Source organism: Podarcis vaucheri, assembly GCF_965113315.1.
Source record: "Podarcis vaucheri genome assembly, chromosome: 3".
NCBI lineage: Eukaryota > Metazoa > Chordata > Lepidosauria > Squamata > Lacertidae > Podarcis > Podarcis vaucheri.
Genome location: NC_138761.1, coordinates 27,505,208 through 27,527,958, shown reverse-complemented (window position 1 = coordinate 27,527,958; position 22,751 = coordinate 27,505,208). Strand labels below are relative to the sequence as shown.

At 43.4% G+C, this 22,751-nt stretch overlaps 1 protein-coding gene across 2 annotated transcripts; it reads right to left on the bottom strand.

Annotated features, from left to right (window-relative positions):
• Positions 1 to 2,503: 2,503 nt before the first annotated feature.
• On the bottom strand, positions 2,504 to 17,407 carry FLVCR1 (FLVCR choline and heme transporter 1). 2 transcript variants are annotated; one of them, XM_082217657.1, is made up of 11 exons: positions 17,215 to 17,407; positions 16,076 to 17,056; positions 14,744 to 14,888; positions 13,279 to 13,419; positions 12,432 to 12,503; positions 11,287 to 11,386; positions 8,983 to 9,093; positions 8,613 to 8,718; positions 6,408 to 6,519; positions 4,786 to 4,850; positions 2,504 to 3,681 (listed from the first exon to the last, which is right to left on the bottom strand). In XM_082217657.1, the coding sequence occupies exons 2-11, from the start codon at positions 16,769 to 16,771 to the stop codon at positions 3,607 to 3,609; spliced, it is 1,623 nt and encodes a 540-aa protein (XP_082073783.1). In that variant the 5' UTR covers positions 16,772 to 17,056; positions 17,215 to 17,407; the 3' UTR covers positions 2,504 to 3,606. The 2 variants fall into 2 exon arrangements, with proteins under 2 accessions (XP_082073783.1, XP_082073784.1); XM_082217658.1 differs by having other exon boundaries at positions 16,076 to 17,071; positions 17,227 to 17,407.
• Between the last annotated feature and the right edge of the window lie 5,344 nt (positions 17,408 to 22,751).

Below are 22,751 nucleotides of genomic sequence, written 5' to 3'. Positions count from 1 at the left end.
CATCAGGTTCTTTGAGGATACACAACATGAGGGACTTGAAACAACATCTGATACAATGATTGCCATAGTAGATTTCAAGATTATAAATACATTGTGTTAAAGCTGTTCAAATTTATACAGAAATTCCAGAACATTCCTCCTTTGCCTCTCAGGGCCCAGCTCCACCTTCCAAGCTTGTTGTGAAGGGTTCCCCCAATCCTCCAAAGCAGATTGAGGGAAGCACAGTGGTTGTGGGGTGAAGGGTTAAAAATATATCCTGTCCCCCTTTCACCCACAGCAATGCCCAATAAGCAGAGCTCCACTCCAGCCCCAATGTAGATGAAATTAGAAAAAAACTAACATGACAAAAATCCACCCACTTATACCTCAATGGATCATGCACATTTGAGAAGGCTCAAATCTGAGAAAGTATGGATTCCACATAAGATAGTGAAAGCAAAATGAGTCCCTAAGAGGCCGTAATGGAGACCCTCAGTAAGAAGATTTTGGACCCACTATTTGTTGAAAGGGCTTCTCCTAGGACTTGAAAGCTGGCATGTTTTAGAAATACTAAGTTTAACTATCCAACAGATACAGGGCCGGCCCAATACATGTTGGCATCTGAGGTGAACCACAAAATGGTCACCCCTTCCTGCCAGGGAAGAAGGGGTGAGTGAAGATCTATACCCAGGAACATGGAGGGAATAAAGATCAACATAGGGATCTCCTGCCCCTGTGGATTCTGCCACCTGAGGCATTTGCCTCACCTTGCCTCATGGGTGGGCCGGCCCTGAACCAATAGCACAACCAAGAATCCTGCCAAGTAATCAAAGCAGAGGGGCCAGGCTTCCAAGAACCCTGAATCTCTAGCCATGTGAGCCAAGTCGCTTTATACCGGTATTTGTTTTTCTCAAACAGAAGCAACCCAAGCTAGATAACAAAGTGGTTTTGAAATAGAAGGGAGCTTCAAAATTAGTTTGAGATATATTCTGGAGGTTAAAAAGAAAAATCTTACTGGGCTAGTACAACCAGCTAAGCAGTTCTTTGGATCCCAGCAAGAGAACTTAAAATGCCAGTTTTTCTAAGCTCAGAGATTTGCCTATAGATTCCCTTTGTGAATTGAAATGATGCAAAATCCCATACTGTTAGGTATACATACAAGTAACATGTTGCCAGCTCCCCATTGACCTACAATTATTTAGATAGCAAATAAGTTTGCCTATTTAAACTATGCAGCACATTTCCCCCTTTTTATTTAATCAAGAATATAATTTGCCAATGTATACCTGAAGTCCCAGGGAAGAATTTGCACAGTCCCAACAGGGAACCATTGTTGTAGCTGCCATTAAGCACTCATTACAAGGAACACTTGGATTTAAAAATCCCCACAGGCATTCTTCCAGGTCAAACTTATTTGGGAGCTTTTCAGAAGGCAACTCTGCAATTTGGCAAAAGACATAAAACAGGGGATTCAGCAGGATTAAGGTTTTAACGTTAATTCTGGAAGGAAACTAACTTATTTTAAGCTCCAAATGTCATACTAAAGGTATGGTGATTTTTAAAGGTGGCTTTTTGGGGGGGGTGTCAAAAACTGGCCATTTTAAATTTATATAACAAGCTTAGCTTGTTCAGGGAAGTTTTTAATGTATGATATTTTAGTGTTTTTTTGGTTTCTTTAGAAGCCGTCCAGAGTGGCTGGGGAAACCCAGCCAGATGGGCGGGGTACAAATAATAAATTATTATCATTATTATTATTATTAAAGCTATCTCTCTTATGAAAGATGTTCCAAGGGAAGAGATGGCAGAAGAAGAATGTTTCCTTCAAAAAAACCAACCACCCTAGATTTAGGGTGGAATTCACTTAATGAACAGCAGAATGGAAACACCTCCCAACCAGAAAAAGTTGGCTGTGTGGGGTTGGAAACAGTATGTGGGAGGAGGGGATATCATTCCACCTGCCAAGCCAATATGCTTGGGCAAACAGAATATTTTAAATGGCATAACAAACCTATGGGGGGAATTTTTTAATTTATGCATTTCTGCAGCATGTGGAATTACAGCTATAGATAATACCTGCATGTTGGTATGTGTCATGTGACAAAGGTATTTGAGAGCAGAAGCAGTAAAGGAGTCTAGAAATGTTGTGAAATGCTGAAAAGCTGAAGAATCATTTAGCATGCTGAATCACTGTGACTCATCTTTTCACTTTCCTCCTTCGTTTAAAGCAGAGAGAGATCTAAAAAGGTAACCATCATTTACTACCAGGCAAGTTGTATTCAAGTGACATGAAGGAAGAACATTTAACAGACAAAATATTTCTCCAATGGACAGACAAAAATTTCCACCAAATCAGCAAGCGGCAGAGGCTGAATATGTACTTTCAAGTTTTTCCTTAGCTTCACAAGAGGGCATAAAGCACAAATCTGAGGCCTGATTCATTTGCTACATGATTCAGCAGGAAAAGGCACAATATTATAAACCTGCACACGACTCTAAGCAGGTGAAGCAGTAGATAAACATTCGATTTGTGCTCTTGCAATACTTTTATTTGCCCATTACTTTTCACTAACAAACATACAGACACACAAATGAAGAATGGCTGCAAGTACGTGCCTTTGTATGGTCTGGCAATGCTTTTTCTCACCATTCAAACATTAAGAAAAACACAGCTGCATTTTCAAAATGCAAAGGGAAAAAATCTGGACAGATGAGGATCTGGTTTTGTAGCTCAGAAATCCAGACTCTCAAAAAAGAAAAAAAAATTCCAGAAAGTATGAGCTTATGAAGCTCCCACATCTGTATTTAAACACAAGAGGTTTCATAAACTATAATCCTTTCAAGGCCAACAGAAATGGCGAACAGAAACTACAGTATAACACATTCAAAATCTGAATTAAGTATACTGCATGTTGTGTTGGAGGAAATGCCACCTATAGAAGTGGCGGATTAAAATTTCCAATATATTTACAATAAAAAAAGTTTTAAAATGCTCCTTTAATTCATGCTAATCTGAAGAGCACACCTTCATATAAAAGATGTGTGGATTAATTAGTTGTGCAGCTTTTAATTAGAACTTATTCGTACTTGCCACAGTACTCAAGTTCCTTTGCAGCAAAGATCAGGACCTGTTTCCCCCCCCCCCATGACATTGGACTCCAACTCCCAGTAGCCCTAGGCAGTATGACCACTGGCCAGGGACAATGGAAGTTGAAGTGCAACAGTTTCTCCATCCCTATTTTACATTACAGTACTATGCATACTAACTTGGAAGTAAGACCTGTTGCATTTGTTCAAAGGTGCTTATCCCACAGTATGTTTATGATTGCAGTTTTTCTGTCTCTGCTGAAACTGCACAGCTTCCACAAAGGAATGGCAGATTGGAGATCTTAAAACTGCACAACTAATAAATAAATAAAAGTTAAGAATCCCACTATAAATAAGTCGCCATAAAATTAACACATGCCTTCAGCAGAGTGTATGTGTATCTCGAGTTCATAGATAAGCAGCACTGCATGATCATGACTGCAAAGACGTTACTTCGAGACAGTTCTTGTTCTCTATCTGTCAGGCTGCTTCTGCTTGGTCTAACGTGAAAATTATGAGTATCTGGCACTTCTTTCTTCCATCCTAAATGTTTAATTCAGACTGGCTTTTCGATGCGGTTTTACTCAGTTCATCTTCTGTAGGACCGTCAACTGACATCTGTGAGAAAAAATAAAATTGATGGCTGATTCAATCCATTCTTGACAGGGTTGCCTGGGCTCTGAGGCTACAATAATCGTAATTTTAGGAATCAATAGTGAAACTAGCTTGAGCAGAATATGAGTAGGGGGGCTTACGAATTCTGAAGAATGGAGATATAAGGAAAAAGCAATTCATTGGGCCACTAATTATTCCAACTCCTAAAACCAGCATTATTAATTCTAGTATCTGGTTCAGCTGGTGATAATGGGTATCAAAGTGAGCCCACAAAGACAGAAGCGCCTTATATTTTTGAGCTTTCTCACTGAATAAGTTTGAGAGTTCTCTAACTTTACGTGGCTTGTAGCTGATTTGGGATAGGCTATTGGATTGCTTGTTTTGTGTGCAGTGTTCTATGATCTTTTGATTACTTTACAGGTGACCATTTTCCTTTGATTAAGATATTACTGAGACGAGTCCATGCAGCTCTCTCTTTTGTAGGTGGATCAAAGCATGGCCATTAAGAAAGAAGTGCCACTACTCCTTGCTGCCTCTGAGTAACTTGTGACAATAAGCTACCAGTGTCAGAAACACCACGGACAGAATAATTGCCACGCACAGGAAGAACAAGGATATAGTTTGAGTTCCTCACTTGCAGTTTTATAAATCATTCAATGTGTCAACACAAATAGAAGTTATTAATATTGCAGTTGTTGTATAAGGGATTATTATTATGACCGGAATGTAATTGAAACGAATTAAGATTTTGGAACACAGAAAAAAAGAAAATAATCAAACCATCCAATCTGGCACATGGGAGAGCCACTTTAACTAAATTATATAATTCAGTATTTGAATGATTGGTATTAATAGTTGTATTATAAATTGGAATTGTTATAACGAGGCTATTGTTGGACTGTAATTGAAAACTAATAAAAAATTGTCATTTGGGGTGTGGGGGGGGACTACAACTACAAAGCTCTTTTAAATAATGGCAAGCTGAACTTGAAATCTGCTACTCAAAGCAGCCAGAACTCTAATGACATTGTGTTCAACAGTCTAATGCCGAATGCCAGGTATTAGTGGTCGATTATGCCAGCAAATTAAAAGATTAAAACTACTTACAGATTTAATGTCAACACTTATCCCTGAATTCACATTGTGCCTTCGCAAATCTGATTTGATTAAAGCTAAAAGGAGGAAAGAAAAGAAGCATATGAATACCAGCACATTCACTGCAGTGCATATTTTTGCAGGATAAATTCTGTTGGTCTTTAAGGTGCGATGAGACTATTGATTTTGCAGCAAAAGATTTTGCATCATGATTGTTCTGCAGACCACATGATACCTGCCTTATTCCTAGCTGTTGTTTCTCAGTCTACAACAGTGATTTTCACACAGGTTCCAGGCTGAAACATGCAGCAGTTAACAGCCCTGGATGCTGAAACACATTTATCAAATGTTGACGAAGGTCAAATTTGACAATGGTGCAGGACTCAGCACTCTGAAAACTTCAGCTTTCATTTAAAAAATAATAATAATGTCATGTTTAATGTGCTGCAGGCAGGAAGAGGAGGAGCTGGAACATATAATTTATATAATAATAATTTATTATTTCTACCCCACCCATCTGGCTGGATTCCCCAGCCACTCCGGGCGGCTTCCAACAAAAGATAAAAAACACATTAAAACATCAGTCATTAAAAACTTCCCTAAACATATTGTTATCTTTGATATTAAAAACTAATATTGCATATTACTAATTTCCACCTAGCTAAATTGATCTACCAATGTATACACACCCAAATAATTATGAACCGCTAGCCTATAATGGGGAGTCTAGATCAAGCATAGGCAACCTTCAGCCCTCCAGATGTTTTGAACTACAATTCCCATCATCCCTGACCACTGGTCCTGTTAGCTAGGGATCATGGGAGTTGTAGGCCAAAACATCTGGAGGGTCGAAGGTTGCCTATGCCTGGTCTAGATCCAAACTGTAGAAACACAAAGACCAAAATGCCCATTTGTTGAATGAACAGAAGATGCATTCAACTTACACAGCAACCCTAAGCATATACACTTAAATGTACTGTGTTTAATGAGGTTTATTTCCAGTTGACCATGCTGGACATGTTTAAATCAGGATTAAGTTTCACTGCTTCCTGAGCCTTCATGCTCTTGCAGCGGTCTTGCTCATTCAACTATTTAATAACCTTGCTCACATTTTACTTCTTAGTGCAGGGTTCTACTGCTATCAGACAATGGAAGATTTAGTTTTCTTTGTTGTCACAAATGTCACAATAGTTTGGATGGCAGCCAGTAATCCTAATAAGCTTTCTTTACTCACATCCCGCTCTTAAATCTAACTAGCTCTTTTTTAAAAAAAGCAAGCTACCCACAGGCCACTTCCTCCTCACCTCATTTTTCCTCTTTTAAAGTAGATAAAGCCAGGCAACCAGCTGTTTTTTTATCACTTTTATTGATATTCCCCTGCTTTTGAGGACTTAATTATTTTCATCCATCTTACTTTATCATATGGCTGCTTTTATGATACATTGTTGTTCATGTTGTTATTGTTGTGAGACGTTTTGGGTATTTTTAATAGAAAGTCAGGATAGAAATGTTTCAAATTAATAAAACAGAAATAAAATATGAAGGAATCAGGCCTTTGGGATGGACTGCATACTATTCCAGTAAGAAGAAAATACATTTATACCCTAATTTGAGAAAGAAAGCCAACTCGTTACCTGTTAAAATGATACCTATAAACATCCATACGAAGAGGAAGATGTTTCCTGCACGGGGATTGTAATCTGTTGTGAGCTTTCCTTGAATCAGTGTAAAGATAATCCCAAATATCTGTAAACAGACCATAAGAAGGAATTTCAGATTGTTTCTTGATAAACAGTATCTTCACTACAATGCTATCACAATTAAAACTTGCATGGTGTTTGTTCACAGTGGTTGTGTTGCAGCAGAGGGAGAGATAGGAAACAGGGCAAGGTCATCAGCTCTGCTGAGAGACGAGCTAAATTTTTCTTCACTTTTCTTCACATGAGCTGGTTGCTGTAAGAATTTTGTATTCCTACAAACTGGTGCCCTAGTTTGCCTTTCTTTCCTTTTCACTTACAGCCATACCTCTTGTTACATTTGCTTTAGGTTAAATCTTTTCAGGTTGCGTCCTGCAGCGACCTGGAAGTACCGGAAAGGGTTACTTCCGGGTTTTGCCGCTTGCGCATGTGCAGACGCTCAAAATGACGTCACGCGCGTGTGCAGAAGCGGCGAATCGCATTCCCGCGCACAAACAGACACACGGGTTACATTCTGCTCATGTTGTGAACGGGGCTCTGGAACGGATCCCGGTCGCAACCAGAGGTACCACTGTATTGCTTGTTAGGTTGTGTCTTTTAGAGTGTAAGCCTAAAGGCAAGGGCTGCCTGCCTTGCCTGTTATTGATTTTATGAAAGCTGAGGTAGGAGCCTTCTCAGCAAAAGAGCCTGCCAGAAATGAATTTCATAGAATCACAGAATTGTAAAGTTGGACGGTACCCCCAAGGGTCATGTAGTCCAACCTGCTCAAATGCAGGAATCCTGCCCACAGCCAACCCTTGCTGGGCTCAAATCACCAAGCTTCTGGTTAACAGTCAGATGCACTGGCCCACTGCACCACCTGGGCTAGAGAGTTTCACTTCTGCATTCTCTAAGTATGCTATTTAGAGACAATGTGCCGTATTTTTTGCTTTATAAGACGCACCAGACCATAAGACACACCTCATATGACACACCTAGTTTTTGGAGGAGGAAAACAAGAAAGAAAGAAAAATCTGAATCCCAGAAGCCAGAACAGCAAGAGGGATCTGGCTTCTGGGATAGCCTCTTGCTGTTCTGGCATATGGGATAGCCATGTGCAGCCTCTCCCGGGCAGCAGGAGGAAGGCTCCCCCTGCCCAGAAGAGGCTGCACGCGACTAAGCCAGGAGCCAGGACAGCGAGCAGGATCGCTGCGCTGTCCTGGCTTATGGGATAGCCGTGCACAGAGTGTGTGTGCGACTCTTTAAAGATAGCGCTAAGCAGAGCCTCCCGTCTGCATTTGCTCCATAAGACGCACACAGATTTCCCTTTACTTTTTAGGAGGGTAAAAGTGTGTCTTATAGAGCGAAAAATATGGTATACATACTAGCTATACTATCAATTATGTACCACATTAGCTGTCCACTGATCTTTGTCAATTGTGTTTTCTTCCATTCCACATTTGTTGATTTACCCACCAATCTCAGAGATGAGCATGGAATAGTCTCCCTGTAGAAAAGGGAGCCCAGCGCTTCTCCCATCTCTGCAGATCCGTGCAACTGAGCAAGGTGGGGGGGCACTCTACAATCCTCCCACAATCCCAGTGGGAAGGTGGCTTGCTAAGTAAACAGCCAGCTTGCACTCCCAAGTTGAAAAGGCAGGGACATGAGGACAGGGAAGCTAGAATAAAATGGGGGAGGGCTGCAAGTCGGTGGCAGAGCTTCTTCTTTGCCAAGTGGAAGGTACGATATTCAATCCCTGCCATCACAAGATAGCAATGGAAATATCCCTTGCCTGAAATTCTGCCGCCAGTCAGTGTGGACAACACTGGGTGAGGTGAACCAATGATCTCATTCGGTATAAGGCACCTTCCACTGCTTTCATTCATTAGCGTTTCTAAATGCCACCATACTGTGCTCATGCAACACGCAATGTTTTCAGCAGGAATACTGCAGACTCGGTGCACCACTGAGCCTGATACTGCCTTTTAGGGAAGATGCCGCAAGTTTTGAAAGCACTTTAAATACTAGCCACTGCATCGTGCATCCATAAGGTTCTGCATAAGTAGGTCTATCACGCCCGATTACAAAACAGAGAGCTACCAGAACTCAAAACAGAGCATTAATTATTGGAGCAGATTAGTTTACAAAGCATCCCGTTGTTACCTGGGCTGAAGCATTCAGAAGCCCTGAGGAGGTGCCTTCTGATTCAGGGTATGTAATTTCCACAGCAAATTCAAAGCCAAGGGGGAGGTAACCAGTCATGAAGAAGCTGCCATAGAAACCCAAAGTTCAAATGAGCAACAGTTGTTATGAAGATCATGTGTGAAAAACAGCTATTTTTAATCCACAGGAAATACATATGGGCACCGGAAAGCTCGCAACTCTTTTAAACAAAAAGTTATTAAACCCAGTGAAATCAGGTGGTTTAAGTAACTTAAGTCCACTGCATGGCTTAGATCAATAACACCTAAGAGATTTAATTTAACCTGCATTATAATACATCAGTGCATTCTATTAATCTGTGGATCCATACCCTAGCACTCCGCCAGTCACAAACACAACAACGAGGTGTCCACAGTCCAAGGTGAATGTAAATACAACCATCCCAACAAATGAGAGGATGTACACAACTAATGTAGTCTGCCTGTAAACAGAGTAAGAAGAAAACACAATGCTGTCAAGTTCAGATCGCATCAGTATTATTCTTTTTGCTACAGTTTAAACCAAGCTACTTTGCAGTTCAAACACACAGGCACAGCAATACATTTCAGTGACAACCTGTCACTTCCCTGCTTTGTCCCAGGACAGGCTGTCGCAGTCTTATGCCACTTGGTCAAAATATTTTTAACATACCTTCCCATCTCTCAGGATACAGACAATATAAAAACCACAATAAACACCAATAATATTAGCAATGCAGGAATGCAGTATAGTTAGGCAGGGCCTAGGGACAACTGATTATCTATAGAAATGCATGCCATCTCAAACAGCTCTCTTAACCTGTCACTTGAACCTATCCTGAGATCACCTTCTGAGGCCCTCCTTCATGTGCCTCTTCCTCAAGAGGCCCTGAGGGTGGCAACAGGAGAACAGGCCTTCTCTGCAGTGGCTCCCTATCTGTGGAATGCTCTCCCCAGGGAAGTTCACCTGGCACCTTCATTATACACTTTTAGGCACCAGGCAAAAATGTTCCTTTGTAATCAGCCTTTGGTTGACCTGATTGACACCCTATACCAGGCATAGGCAAACTTGGCCCTCCAAATGTTTTGGGACTACAGCTCCCATCATCCTGAGCAGGACCAGTGGTCAGGGATGATGGGAGTTGTAGTCCCAAAACATCTGGAGGGCCGAATTTGCTTATGCCTGTCCTATACCCTTTTAAAATGTGGCTCTTTTTCAGGGGGTGTTATTGGGTTATTGTTCTTATTTTGATTTTATACACTGTGATCTTTTCTGTGAACCACACTAAGATCTCCAGGTATAGGGCAGTAATGTGATATATATATATATATATATATATATATATATATATATATATATCTGAAGGGAGTCTGGCAAGTCCCTCTTGGAAGGTGCTGACACACTTTAGATTATTAGCATGAAATTTATGATATTTAAACCATACAAAAAAGAAGCTTAATAGAGAAAAAGTGTTAGCTACAAGTCACACCAAAAATACATTGACCACAAGACGGCATGCAAATGTTGATCAGCTTGGGTTGCGGTAAGTAAAAAATATTTTTGTACCTTAAAAGTTAACTTGCATGCCGTTATTCAAAGCTTAAAATTGTCCTGCAGCACATAATCTACCCTACTTCCTGACATTCCAAGCTTCCTTTATATGTTGAGTTACTGAATTCCGCTTATTTATTGCTTCAGTACACCTTTCCTTATCATTTAACATCATCGTTAGTTCCCGGCAAATAATTCAGTAAACAAGATAGGGGGCCCATAGGAATCTGAAATAGTTCACTTAATATTCTCTTTACCATTCTCTGGACCACACTTCAACCACAGGCTTTCTCACAAAGCTGCCGCCCACCACTGAAACAACAGGGAGATATGAGGGAAGGCCTCAAAAAGTAATGGGGAGGCGGGTTATTTACTAATTTCCCCTTCTCTAATGGTGGGAAGTTCCAGATAGCTTTTGTAGCATCCATTTACTTTGGTGAAGACAGCACTAGATATTTTATTTTTGTAAAAAAATGAAACAAAAATCCCAGCCCACGTGTATTTAAAACATGTTAAGTCATGAAGGAATAAAAACGCAGCAGCTACCAGATGTAGGCCAACTTAAGATCAGCATCAGTTCAAGCTCCAAAATTCAGTAAGTTCCAAAATAACTAAATCCATACCATTCACCCCATAATTATGGTAAAGTAAGCCTTATTCTAGGGACGTGGGTGGCACTGTGGGTTAAACCACAGAGCCTAGGACTTGCCAATCAGAAGGTCGGCAGTATATTAACCAGCAAGGGTTTTAGCTACTATCGGAAGTGTTTTTTTAAAATCAGAAGGTCGGCGGTTTGAATCCCCGCATCAGGGTGAGCTCCCGTTGTTCGGTCCCTGCTCCTGCCAACCTAGCAGTTTGAAAGCACGTCAAAGTGCAAGTAGATAAATAGGTACCGCTCCAGCGGGAAGGTAAATGGCGTTTCCGTGCGCTGCTCTGCTTCGCTAGAAGCGGCTTAGTCATGCTGGCCACATGACCCGGAAGCTGTATGTCGGCCAGGAAAGCAAGATGAGCGCCGCAACCCCAGAGTCGGCCATGACTGGACCTAATGGTCAGGGGTCCCTTTACCTTTAAGCCTTATTCTATGGTTTCCCACTCGCACACTTACTTGTATGTTTTGGTGTAATCCAGCCACAAGCCACAAATAACTGAACCCACCATTCCAGCTACCACAAGAGTCAGGCCAATCCTTCCTGCATTCACTTCTTCTCCCTTGGAATAACATTGTTGTGTAAGTATCTATAAGCGGCACCCACTTTACTACAGTAAATATGTGCATACAAACTTATTAGAAAAGCCAAAATTTAAGTAAACATCGCTGCTGTAGCTAAGTGTAAAAAATAATTGCTAGAGCAGGCTTCCCCAACCTTCGGCCCTCCAGATGTTTTTGAGACTACAATTCCCATCATCCCTGACCACTGATCCTGCTAACTAGGGATCATGGGAGTCGTAGGCCAAAAGCATCTGGAGGTCCGAGGTTGAGGAAGCCTGTGCTAGAGCTTTTCACAGATGGGTTAATCCAGGCTATAAAGACATTTCAATGTACTCAAATCAGTGAAATAAATGTTGGTAGCAGGAGGCAGCCTGCCAGCGTACTGCACAACCATAGTTTTCACTTTGTCATTTTAAAGTTTTCGATTGCTTCCGATTCTAACAGATCCCATGACAGCATTAAACTCAGGCTACTTGCTTATAAGCACAGTGATTTTAAAATGTGTTTAATGGTTTAATTTGAAAAAGCAGTGGAATGGTCCCCCTCCCCATATATTGTTGTTGTTGTTTAGTCGTTTAGTCGTGTCCGACTCTTCATGACCCCATGGACCAGAGCACGCCAGGCACTCCTGTCTTCCACTGCCTCCCGCAGAACAAAAAAATCACAAAAGGAACAAGCAGGTTCTACTCAAGTATTTAAAATTGCAGCGGATTTGGGAGATGCTCTCAGAGGCCAGAAGATGAACTACTTGTTACTCTTTAAGACTTCCCCAAGAACCTCAATCCCCTCTTTTGTGGCTACGAATATCACAGAGATTCTACCCTTTCTTCATATGTGCTATTGCACTATCCCTTAGTTTGCAGCCAGGAAACTGCATCAAGGCATGACACACACATATAATCACCAATTTCTTAGGTCAGATCTGTTCCAGCCCTGAGCAAAATGACCCTCTCAACCCTAATTTGACAGTGATAACTGAAACAAGCATGACATGAAATTCTTTAAGAGAATAAATTAATCAACAGACATTCTAGAGAAACTTGCCTCATAGTGAGTTATTATCATTTGGTTTAGTAGAGTTGAGACTGAATAAAATGCCCCAGTCATAATTCCTGCAATGAGAAATAAGACTGTTTAAAGTACTGGTATGGTTACTGAAATTAAATCAAGCAAAATTAATTTTTATTTTTTAAAAGGAGAAAACTTGAATCATTGGTATCTGAAGGCTAAAAAAAACAGCTCTATCACTTCATATTGTTTTAGTTTATTACAAACATAGCATAGTTAATTAATCTGTATAAGGACATAATCTGATTAGACATGTAAGCTTTATTTGAGTACATGAAAAGTGAAAAAAAAATACCAGTTTAAAGTAAGAATGACACAGTTCTACTGAACTTTCAAGTTCTACTGAACTTTCAAAGAAGAATTTTATATTGAACAATAAATCTTTGCTGCCACATGTAGGCTAAATATATTTGTATACATGTGGTGTGGACTTTACAAAAGTTTTTTAAAAGATGTGTGAATCTACTAAAACATTTTTGGAATAGTTAATGAAAATATCAGATACTACCTAAGTATTCAGCAATATTAACAGACTCTAAATGGAACTGATTGTACAGAAAAATTTTAAATGAAGAAAATCATTTTTGAACAACTGAATAAACTATATTGTTATATTGTCACCTGCTTCTTGTCACCCATTTTTATCATTTAAAATTGATAATGGTTAGATTTTATTGATTTATTTTAAAATGAAATAGTACATAGTAGCATAAATATTTACCTCCTAATATATGAATCTGTAGTAAGGTACGTGGGGGGGTGGCATTACGCAACTATGTTATACAAGACACATGAAAAAAAGATGCTTAAAATACTCACCATAACTGATCAACAAAAGAATAAAAGGAACATTTCTGAACAGGTTGATCATTGATTGCTTGTAGGAGTAATTATCAGGCGAGACATCCAGAAGAACAGCCTGAGACTGACTTGGGGGATATTTAGGTTTTTCCTTAAACACTAGGAAGAAGGTGACACAGACATAAAAGTTTTGCAAACCAGCTATTGTTATTCAAAATATTAATTAGCACCATGCAAATCATGAGATGAGGGTGAGGTCACAGGGTGTACCGTTCCCATCATTTATCTAATCTGGCCTTTCCCAACCTGGCCCCCTCGAGATGTTGTTGGACTACAACTCCCATCAGCCCCAGCCAGCATGAGCAATGGTTAAGCATGACAGGATTGGTAGTCCAGTATAGGGGGCACCAGGTTCCGGAAAACTGATCTACCTGCGCGCGCGCACACGCACACACACACACACACTTATCTGAGAGACGATGCTTTAAGTGTTTTCCCAACTAGCAGAAGTTCTTTGATTCAAGTTCAATCTGTTCTTTACGCTTCTTCTCCTGATTTCCTTCGCTGTCAAGTAGTGCAACTGTTTATTTTCATTGCATCCAAAGTGTATACTTTTTTTCCTATTGAAGTTGCTAAGATGTTGCTCCAGGCTCTCAGCTGGTGTAACATTTTATCCGTTTCCCCCAGTTCTCATTTCTAACTACCGCAATGAACTTGTACTCTTTCAAGCAGAGCTTTGATTTACTTGCTTCTATTCCTCTTCAGTTCAAGCTCCTTCTGTCTGAATATCCCCTTTATCTATGCCCTATTTCTGAGAGACGCACCCCCCAAAAAGGAAATGCAACCAGGTTGCTGGCTTTCAAAGTAGAAGCTGGCAAGATTCTCACTGCAGATACTTTCAAATACCTGGTACGAAATGAATTGACCGGTAGGACTGTTTCACGGCAGCCCAGCATAAACTTTGGAATTTTCTCCATTCCTATTCCCGGAGTTAATCGAAAAAGATAAATCAAGCTACACTTTTTTATCTGCAGGTAACCCTAGAAAGGAAATTGGTGAAGCAGCTATAGCCATGAAGGCAAAACTTATAGGAATGTGTTTTAGAAGGGGCGGGGGAGCGGGGTGGTGGTTAATGGAATCAGGTAATAATTTCGTAACTAGGCAAAAAGCATTCCAAACAGTATTTTTTATGTACTGTGAAAATATTTACTCTCTTGCTATTTTAACTGTTTTCCAATTTAAACATTTTTTTAATGGATTGGAATGTTTTGTCAAACATAGCCTATCATAGCTGTCAACGTTTCCCTTTTTTAAAGGGAAATTCCCTTATTCCAAATAGGATTCCCCTCACAAGAAAAGGGAAAAGTTGACAACTCTGCGCCTCATCTATGATATTTATATAGCCTTTGACTGACTTGGATTTGCTTTGTTTGAAAGCTTTCTTCAGCTTTTACAAAACTGCTTACAGATATGTTTTACTTACCCACTGCTGCTAGTATAAAAAGGAATGTGGATACGGCTGCCGTACCATAGAACATAATGCGGATGTTATGTCCCATGAGGTCCATGTCATCAGGTGTGTTTGGAACTAAAACTGGTGGCAATAAGAAGCCGATTGCTGTGCCCAGCTGTAAAGAAAAAGCAACCTAAATGAGGTTTGGTAATTGAAACATGCATATAACTGCAAGTAAAGCATGTTTGAAACCAAAGTGTTCCTTCATTAACCTGAAGGGGAACAGGTCCTGGTGGATTTATTTACACTTACAGTGTTTAAATAGTGCATCATTATTGAATTAAAATGCAAGGCATTTATCAGTAGTAACAGAGAAATTGTGCGATCCCAATTCTATTGGTATGTTTCATATAGTGCTATCCTATATTAGCATTTCTGTAAGGTGCTGCCTCTCTCTGAATATTGGTGACAATCAAGGCATTGGCTGAAATTTCTTATCTTGAAATATACCAGCGTCTCTATTTTATTGATACTGCAATCACTGGAAGTGTACAGCTGAATTTCTTTACCATTCTCTGTCAGCAGAATTAATTGAAGCACATGGTTTAACTGCAAAAAAAGCATTAGATACTTCGTGCCTTTAGTTCAGAAATGCTACAGGCAAACATGGAAGCTTTGTAGTCAACACCCTTTTAAAATTGTAAAGCTGTTGTCTGCTTTTACAATGTTTTATCTTTTGTATAATTCAGAACAGTTCTACATTAAGCTGCACAGGATACCATTATTGGGGTGGTAGGCAGACTAATGGAAATGAGACCGCTACTGCCTTTAGTTTCAAAGTCTTTCACAGCTCATGGAGAAATGTTTTAAGTTACAAGTATATTGAAACATCATTCTCCATGGACGAAGCTGCTTTGACACACCACTACAGACAGGGCTTTGCTTGTCATCAACCTGCAACTAACTACAGTGGTACCTTGGGTTAAGTACTTAATTTGTCCCGGAGGTCTGTTCTTAACCTGAAGCACCACTTTAGCTAATGGGGCCTCCTGCTGCCACTGCGCTGCTGCTTCACGATTTCTGTTCTCATCCTGAAGCAAAGTTCTTAACCCAAGGTACTATTTTTGGGTTAGCGGAGTCTGTAACCTGAAACGTATGTAACCCGAAGTACCACTGTACATGGCACAAACAAAACACACTGCTAGGCCTTCCCACCCCACCCTCATCACAAAAATTCTAGCCCTTTCCATTCAAGATTCCCTCCTCCCTTAGAAATGCATTATTTCTCCAGATATTCTCCCGTTGAGCATCCCTCCCTGACACACCCCTGTCACCAGCATCTTCCATTCTACATCCTCTTACCTGGTTGCCCAGAACAGCTACAGCACAAGCAGTGGACACTTCCTTGGGCCCGAACCAGACAGAGGCAATGCGGGAGGGCAACCCCAGAATAAAAACCTGGGCTATGGAGCACACAATCTGAGCCACTAACGTGACCGCATACAGGTTTGGTTGGACGCTGGTACACTTAATCCAGGCACCCAGGCAGTTGAGTCCAGATCCCAGCAAGGCAGTGATGCGAAGCCCCCGAGTGTCCAGCAGCCAAGTGGCAGGGAAGATGAGGGGGATGTACGTCACCATATAGGCCATGGACAGCCAGTCTATTTGAGAGTTGGAGACGTTGTAGTAACGGGTGAAGACACTGGTCAGTATACTGTACTGGATCCACTGGAAGGCGTTCACCAGCGAGTACAAGCTGAAGATGACCAGCACTACCAGCCTGCGCTTGGACAGCCGAGGGATAAGCTTCACTTCCGATGTGGAAGCAGGGAGCATGGCTTCTGCCTCAGGGTGCTCCTCGGATGCAACGGCTCTTCCAACCTCCACATCGCTCACTGACACCAGAGGTGCTGAGCTGCTGCTCCTTTGTGTCTCCCCGCCAGGGAGGCACCCGTTCTGGTGCAGGGGAGGCATCAAGGCTACCTCCACAATCTCCCCACCCTCTCCCTCCTCTCCGCCTTCCCCTGCCTCTGACATGTCAGCACCATCCCCACCCATCCTCAAGCCTGGGTCTGTTTCCTTCAAGCCGGCTTCCCTGAACACACCCACAGGTCACACACAGGTGATCTACTGGAGGCCTCCCCTTGCCCACCCAGAAAGCCCCTCCCCTCAGTCACACACCCCCAAAACACACTCTCCTATCTTTTGCCCCACAGATACACCCCCAAAACTCCTTTGCCCGAGACTCACACCCCCAAAACACACTTTCCTATCCTTTGACCCACCCACCCACACAAAACAGATACACCTCCCCAAACTCCTATCCTTTGCCCCAGACTCACACTCCCAAAACACACTCTCCTATCTTTTGCCCCACAGATACACCCCCAAAACTCCTTTGCCCGAGACTCACACCCCCAAAACACACTTTCCTATCCTTTGACCCACCCACCCACACAAAACAGATACACCTCCCCAAACTCCTATCCTTTGCCCCAGACCCCCCAAAACACACTCTCCTATCTTTTGCCCCACAGATTCACCCCAAAATAAAGATACAGCCCCAAAACTCCTATCCTCTGCCCCAGACTCACACCCACAATCCTTTGATGCACAGATACTGCCCACAAAACACCCCCACACACACTCCTATCCCAGGCACAGGCAGGATTAGTCCCCGTCCTCCAAGGGACTAGCCCCTTTTATTGCCTCTACTGACGCCCCCCCCCCGCCTCACACGTCAAGGTCGCCTACCCGCCACCTGTCCTGCCTCAGGTTCGCTCCCCTTCCCAGCCTCCGACACAAAAGAGGATTTGCACGAGCGCGCACCCGTCCCTGCCCAGCACACTCGCTGGCTCCTTCGCCCAGGTCCTTCCCCACCCAGCCAGCCCTCTTCTGTCCCGGGGGGCCTCTCGCCTTTCCCCCGCCGCCGCTGCCACCCCGCCCCGCAGCACGGAAGGGCCAGGAGGGCTCAGCAACGGACGCGGCGCCCACCCTCGCTCCGCAACGCTTTCCGCCCCTCTAGCAACTCGCGGCCGGCTCCCGCATGCGCACACGGCGCTCGACCCCCTCGGCAGATACGCCGGAGCCGCTTCCGCAGCCAATGGGACGGCCGGGCTCGGGGAAAGGGGGCGGGGCTTAGCCCATCTCTCCATCCGTCCGAGGCTTGTGCGCCTCTTCCATGTCACTGGGGGCCACGTGGAGCTCTCTACTGACCCCTCCCCGCGGGGGGTTGCTGGGATCCTCTCCTTTCTCAGGCCCTCGTCCGGCGCAAGAGAGGTTTCTTCCCCCACGCACCCACCCTTGCCATTTTCCGCGCACCCTTTCGTGCCTTGCATGTAGTGAGAAAAGGAGGATGCTAGAGAGACACCCGGGCAGCTCCTGGAAATCAGAGGGTGCAGTAAGACGGATACAAAAACAAAAACTAAATTAAAGTGTCCACAGAGATGATGACTCATTGTTTTTGTATTGCAATGGGGTAGGTACTGTGTGAGATGTGCATTTGCAGTGCACTGTTGTTGTTTTTCCAGGATGGGTGGATGGAGGAAAGAGACAGAAAACGGTTCTGTAGGTAGTGTGTCATTTTAGGTGCAGGGAAACATAGGTTCAGAAAGGACGGGTTAAACGTGATGCGAGAGATCTGTGATTGCATTTTCTGGCTTTTTCTTCTCTTGGCTAGAAGCACCCTTGCTTAAGATCACGGCTCAGGCATTTGAGGGTAGGGGGTGTCTCTAACCCTTCTACATGAAATATTATGAAATATCAGGGCAGTAATATTAAAAAAAACCCGTCAAAAATGTACAAAACCATCGTTAAGAGGACTGGGTACTCAGTAAGATGTTAAACTGCAAAGGGCTTTGGGCATAAAACGTCTTCAAGAGATGTTCAAAAGTGAGGATGTCTGCTGAATATCTGCTGGTAGTATGTTTTACAGCACAGGACCAGCGACACTAAACTGAAGCCAGTCATGCCTCTGTAACATGGTGGGGGGAATAACAGTCCTCCTCCAGATGATCTCTGCGATTGAGCTGATCTATAAGGACTCAGGCAGCCCCTAAGGTCTCCTGAACCCAAATGGTTCAGTGCACAAGATACACAACTTATGCCACTCATGCCTGATCTAAATCATTCTTCTAAACCTACATGTTGCACTAGAGGGGATACTATGCAGAGAGTTGGAAGGTAAAATAGTATCTTATCCAGTTTGTCCTTGTTTTATTGTACAGTATACTGTATCACTTAGGTTCAGAGAAACCTCACACTCTTTTGTGCAAGATCTAGGCTTTACAGCAACTACAAAGACCTCTTCCTTGCCAAAAAAAATTTAAGACAACAAGGTTGGACAAGCAAAGGGAAGCCTTATTGCTAATTTAGTCATGATTTGTTTATAAATATTTATATACCACTGTATTATAAAAATATATCACAGCTGCTTACAATAATATGAAAACATAAAACCAAACAATAACATAAAAAATAAGTTTAAAGCAAAAATAAATTAAAAACAAACATGAATAGGCCATTGTGGGGGATGAGCTCTTAATTGCCTACATAGGCCTGGCAGCACAGAAAAGTTTTCAGCAAGCTTTTAAAAGCTGGCACAGAAGGCGACAGCTGATTATTCGAATTGCCAGTTGCTAAGCATCTACGGAACTTCCTGAAGTTCTAAACAGTCCCTGTTTTTCCATCAGGAGATCTAAGTTGGCAGTCCCACTCAATAATCTCTTAGGAAATCAGAGCACTGCAGGGTATGTGTTGCTTAAAGATTGAGCTGGTATAGGAGGCCTCCACCTCTAGCTCCAGCATATTGGGAAGAATATAGGAGTACTTTTTGGCAAGACATGTACCGTATTTTTCACCCTATAGGACACACTTTTTCCCCTCCAAAAATGAAGAGGAAATCTGGGTGCGTCCTATGGGGCGAATGCAGGCTTTCGCTGAAGCTTGGAGAGCAAGAGCGGTCGGTGCACACCGACCCCTCTCGCTCTCCAGGCTTCAGGAACACATCCGCAGCCTAGGCAGCCCTGCGGGAGTTCCCACAGGGCTGTCTAGGCTGCGGATAGCAGCCTGCTTCCCGGAGCGTCGGGCGCCCTGAAAGCAGAGCGCCTGGTGCTTCGGGAACACATCCGCAGCCTAGGCAGAGCGCCCCTCGCGCTGGGCAGACATCCGCAGCGTGGGGAGCCCTGCAGGAGTTCCCCGCAGGGCTCCCCACGCTGCGGATAGCAGCCTGCCACCTGGCGGGCGGGGCCCGCTGAAGCAGAGCGCCCCGCGCGCCAGGCAGACATCGGCCAGCCCCACAAACTGAGGGGATAGCAGGGAGGCGCAGCGCCGCTATCCCGCTGTTCCTCGACCTGGTTCGGTTTCCCTGACCTGCTTTTGGGGGGGAAATAAAGGGGGGGAAATTCTCCTTTATTTCCCCCCCAAGAAACTAGGTGCGTCCTATGGGACAGAGCGTCCTATGGGACGAAAAATACGGTAATCTAAGAAACAACGACCTTATCAAGATTGGCATGCTGACCGTGGTTTGCCAGAACAACCCTCCCCAGTTTTGATCTACACTTCCCATCATTCTTGGCCACTGTCTTTGCTGGCAGGGCTGATGGGAAATGCAGTCCAAAACATCTAGAGGGCACCAGCTTGGGAAAGGCTGTTCTGGAGACCTAGGCTGCATCCAAATTATCATTTCTATCGCAAATCAGCTATAAATCAAATGGTGCTTCGAACAAGGAGCACTTCCAGCACCTCTTCATGAGTTGGATGGCCAAGTACCTTCTTTTAAAGAGTTCATTTCTAGCCTATTTCACAACTTAGATGCATCATCTGTAATAATTATTTATTCCTGTCATATTAGATCTGTGTTTCCCAAACTGGGTGATGCCACCCCCTGGGGGGGGTGTTAGAATGATCCAGGGGAGCAGTTAGTAGCCTCAGGTGCAATTGGGGGGCATTGAATAAAAATAAGAAGGCAGTAGAAGCATAAAGAAGAGAATTTCAAAAAACAACAACACCACGTTTGTTGTGTAATAATGCTTACTACCAGGTCGGGCACTGTTGCGGGATGGCGACAATGCCTCCCCTGGATCTGGTGGTCGTGCTGCAGGTGAGGGGTTTTCCTGGGCTTGGGTGAACCCTTTTCAGCTTCCCAGGCCTGGGAAGTAGATTACAGCTTGCCTATTTGGCCAATGGCAGGCAGGCTGTGGCACCAGCCCTGTCCCTGGGGCAGATCAGACTGAGTTAGGGAGTATTTTTTTTCTCTGAAAAGGAGGGGCAAACAAGTTTGGGAACCTCCGTATTAGATGATGGATTTAACCCAAAGGTAGCCAACAGGGTGCGCTACAGATGTTGTGGACTACAACTCCCATTGTCCCTGATCACTGGCTAGGCTGTCTGGCCCTAGGGAGTCTGTCCTTCCACAAGCGCACTCTCCTTGAATGTGTTTGCCTGGCTGATATGGGACCTGAAACTCAGATAATGCCTCTTGCTTGCTTGAACGGAAGACAGAGAGGGGTGTGGGAATATCATCACTCCAACCACTTTTTGCCTCTGGTCCCACCCACCTCTAGCATGCGGCCCTCAGAAGGTTGCACCCAAGGGAAGGTGGCCCCTGGACACGTTTCTTATCCTTGTTTTAAAGCGTCCTTATTATTTGATCCCAGAAACAGTAGTACTGATCAGCATGGGGGCGGAGGGAGAGAGCCGATTGTACCATCTTCTGTTGCACAACTGTATCTTAGGTTTCATCCCTATAGCAACTGAGCAGGGCTAAGGTGTCCTGCTTTCACATGGACTAAAAGCATTTGAAGTTACCGAGGCTTGCTTATATTTTTGCTCTGCTTTTAAAAGCAGGACTTCATCTCGGGATAAAGAGAAGTTCCAGTTGATCAACATGGCCGAAGATGAGAAAAACCTCTTGATTGAATATAACAAGTTGAGGGACCCTGGATGCTGGTTGGAAGGAAAGTCCGAAACGGCCTGGCTCAGGCCTCAGAGGAGACATTATCCCTTTTCTAACCGCAATTCGGCAGAGATTTTTAAAATAGTGAAGCATGAGTACATCAGTGACAGGGCCTCCTGGATAACAACAGGCCTTCCTGAAAATAAAGAAAAGAGGCATTTCCCGGAAAAAAGTAAGCTAATTTGTAATATATTGTGACACACAATATTGCCAATCTCCACAGCAGAGATTACAGGGAGTTCCAGGCACTCTTTACCCCAAGTTTGTTTTCCTTTTGGACAATGAGGAACAGCGGAGACTGAGGTGTCTTTATGATATATGGCTTATTTACACATCTATACAACCTGATCCTATGATGGAGGGGCTTCCAGCATTACAGTACAAGAGGGTTCCGTTTCTCCCTTGGATTCTGTCTTAGATTCAAACTGTCAGCCCACATTGTGCTCTGACTCCCACCTTTCTCCAGCTTGGCGCCACTTGCAAACTGCAATTATCTTTCCTCCAGCTTACACCATGCCCACTGCAATCCTGAAACTCCCTTCCTGAAACTCTGGTGTTGTCTTTGGCTAGCCATCCAGAACCTGGGGTGGAGATCCACCCATTTACTGTCTGGCACATAGTCTCGGCCCAGTGTACCTGAAGGAGTGTCTCCACCCCCATTGTTCAGCCCAGACACTGAGGTCCAGCTCCAAGGGCCTTCTGGCAGTTCCCTCACTGCGAGAAGTGAGGTTACAGGGAACCAGGCAGAGGGTCCTTCCTTGTAGTGGCGCCCACCCTGTACCATCAGATGTCAAGGAAATAAACAACTACCTGACTTTTAGAAGACATCTGAAGGCAGCCCTGTTTAGGGAAGTTTTAATGTTTAATGTTTTATTGTGTTTTTAATATGGCGGTATCTCGGTTTACGAACTTAATCCGTTCTGGAGGTCCGTTCTTAAGCCAAAACAGTACTTAAACTGAGGCACACTTTCCCTAATGAGACCTCTCAGTGCCCTTTCACTGTTCGGATTCCATTCTTAGACCGAGGTAAAGTTCACAAGGTAAAGGACCCCTGACAGTTAAGTCCAGTCACGAACGACTCTG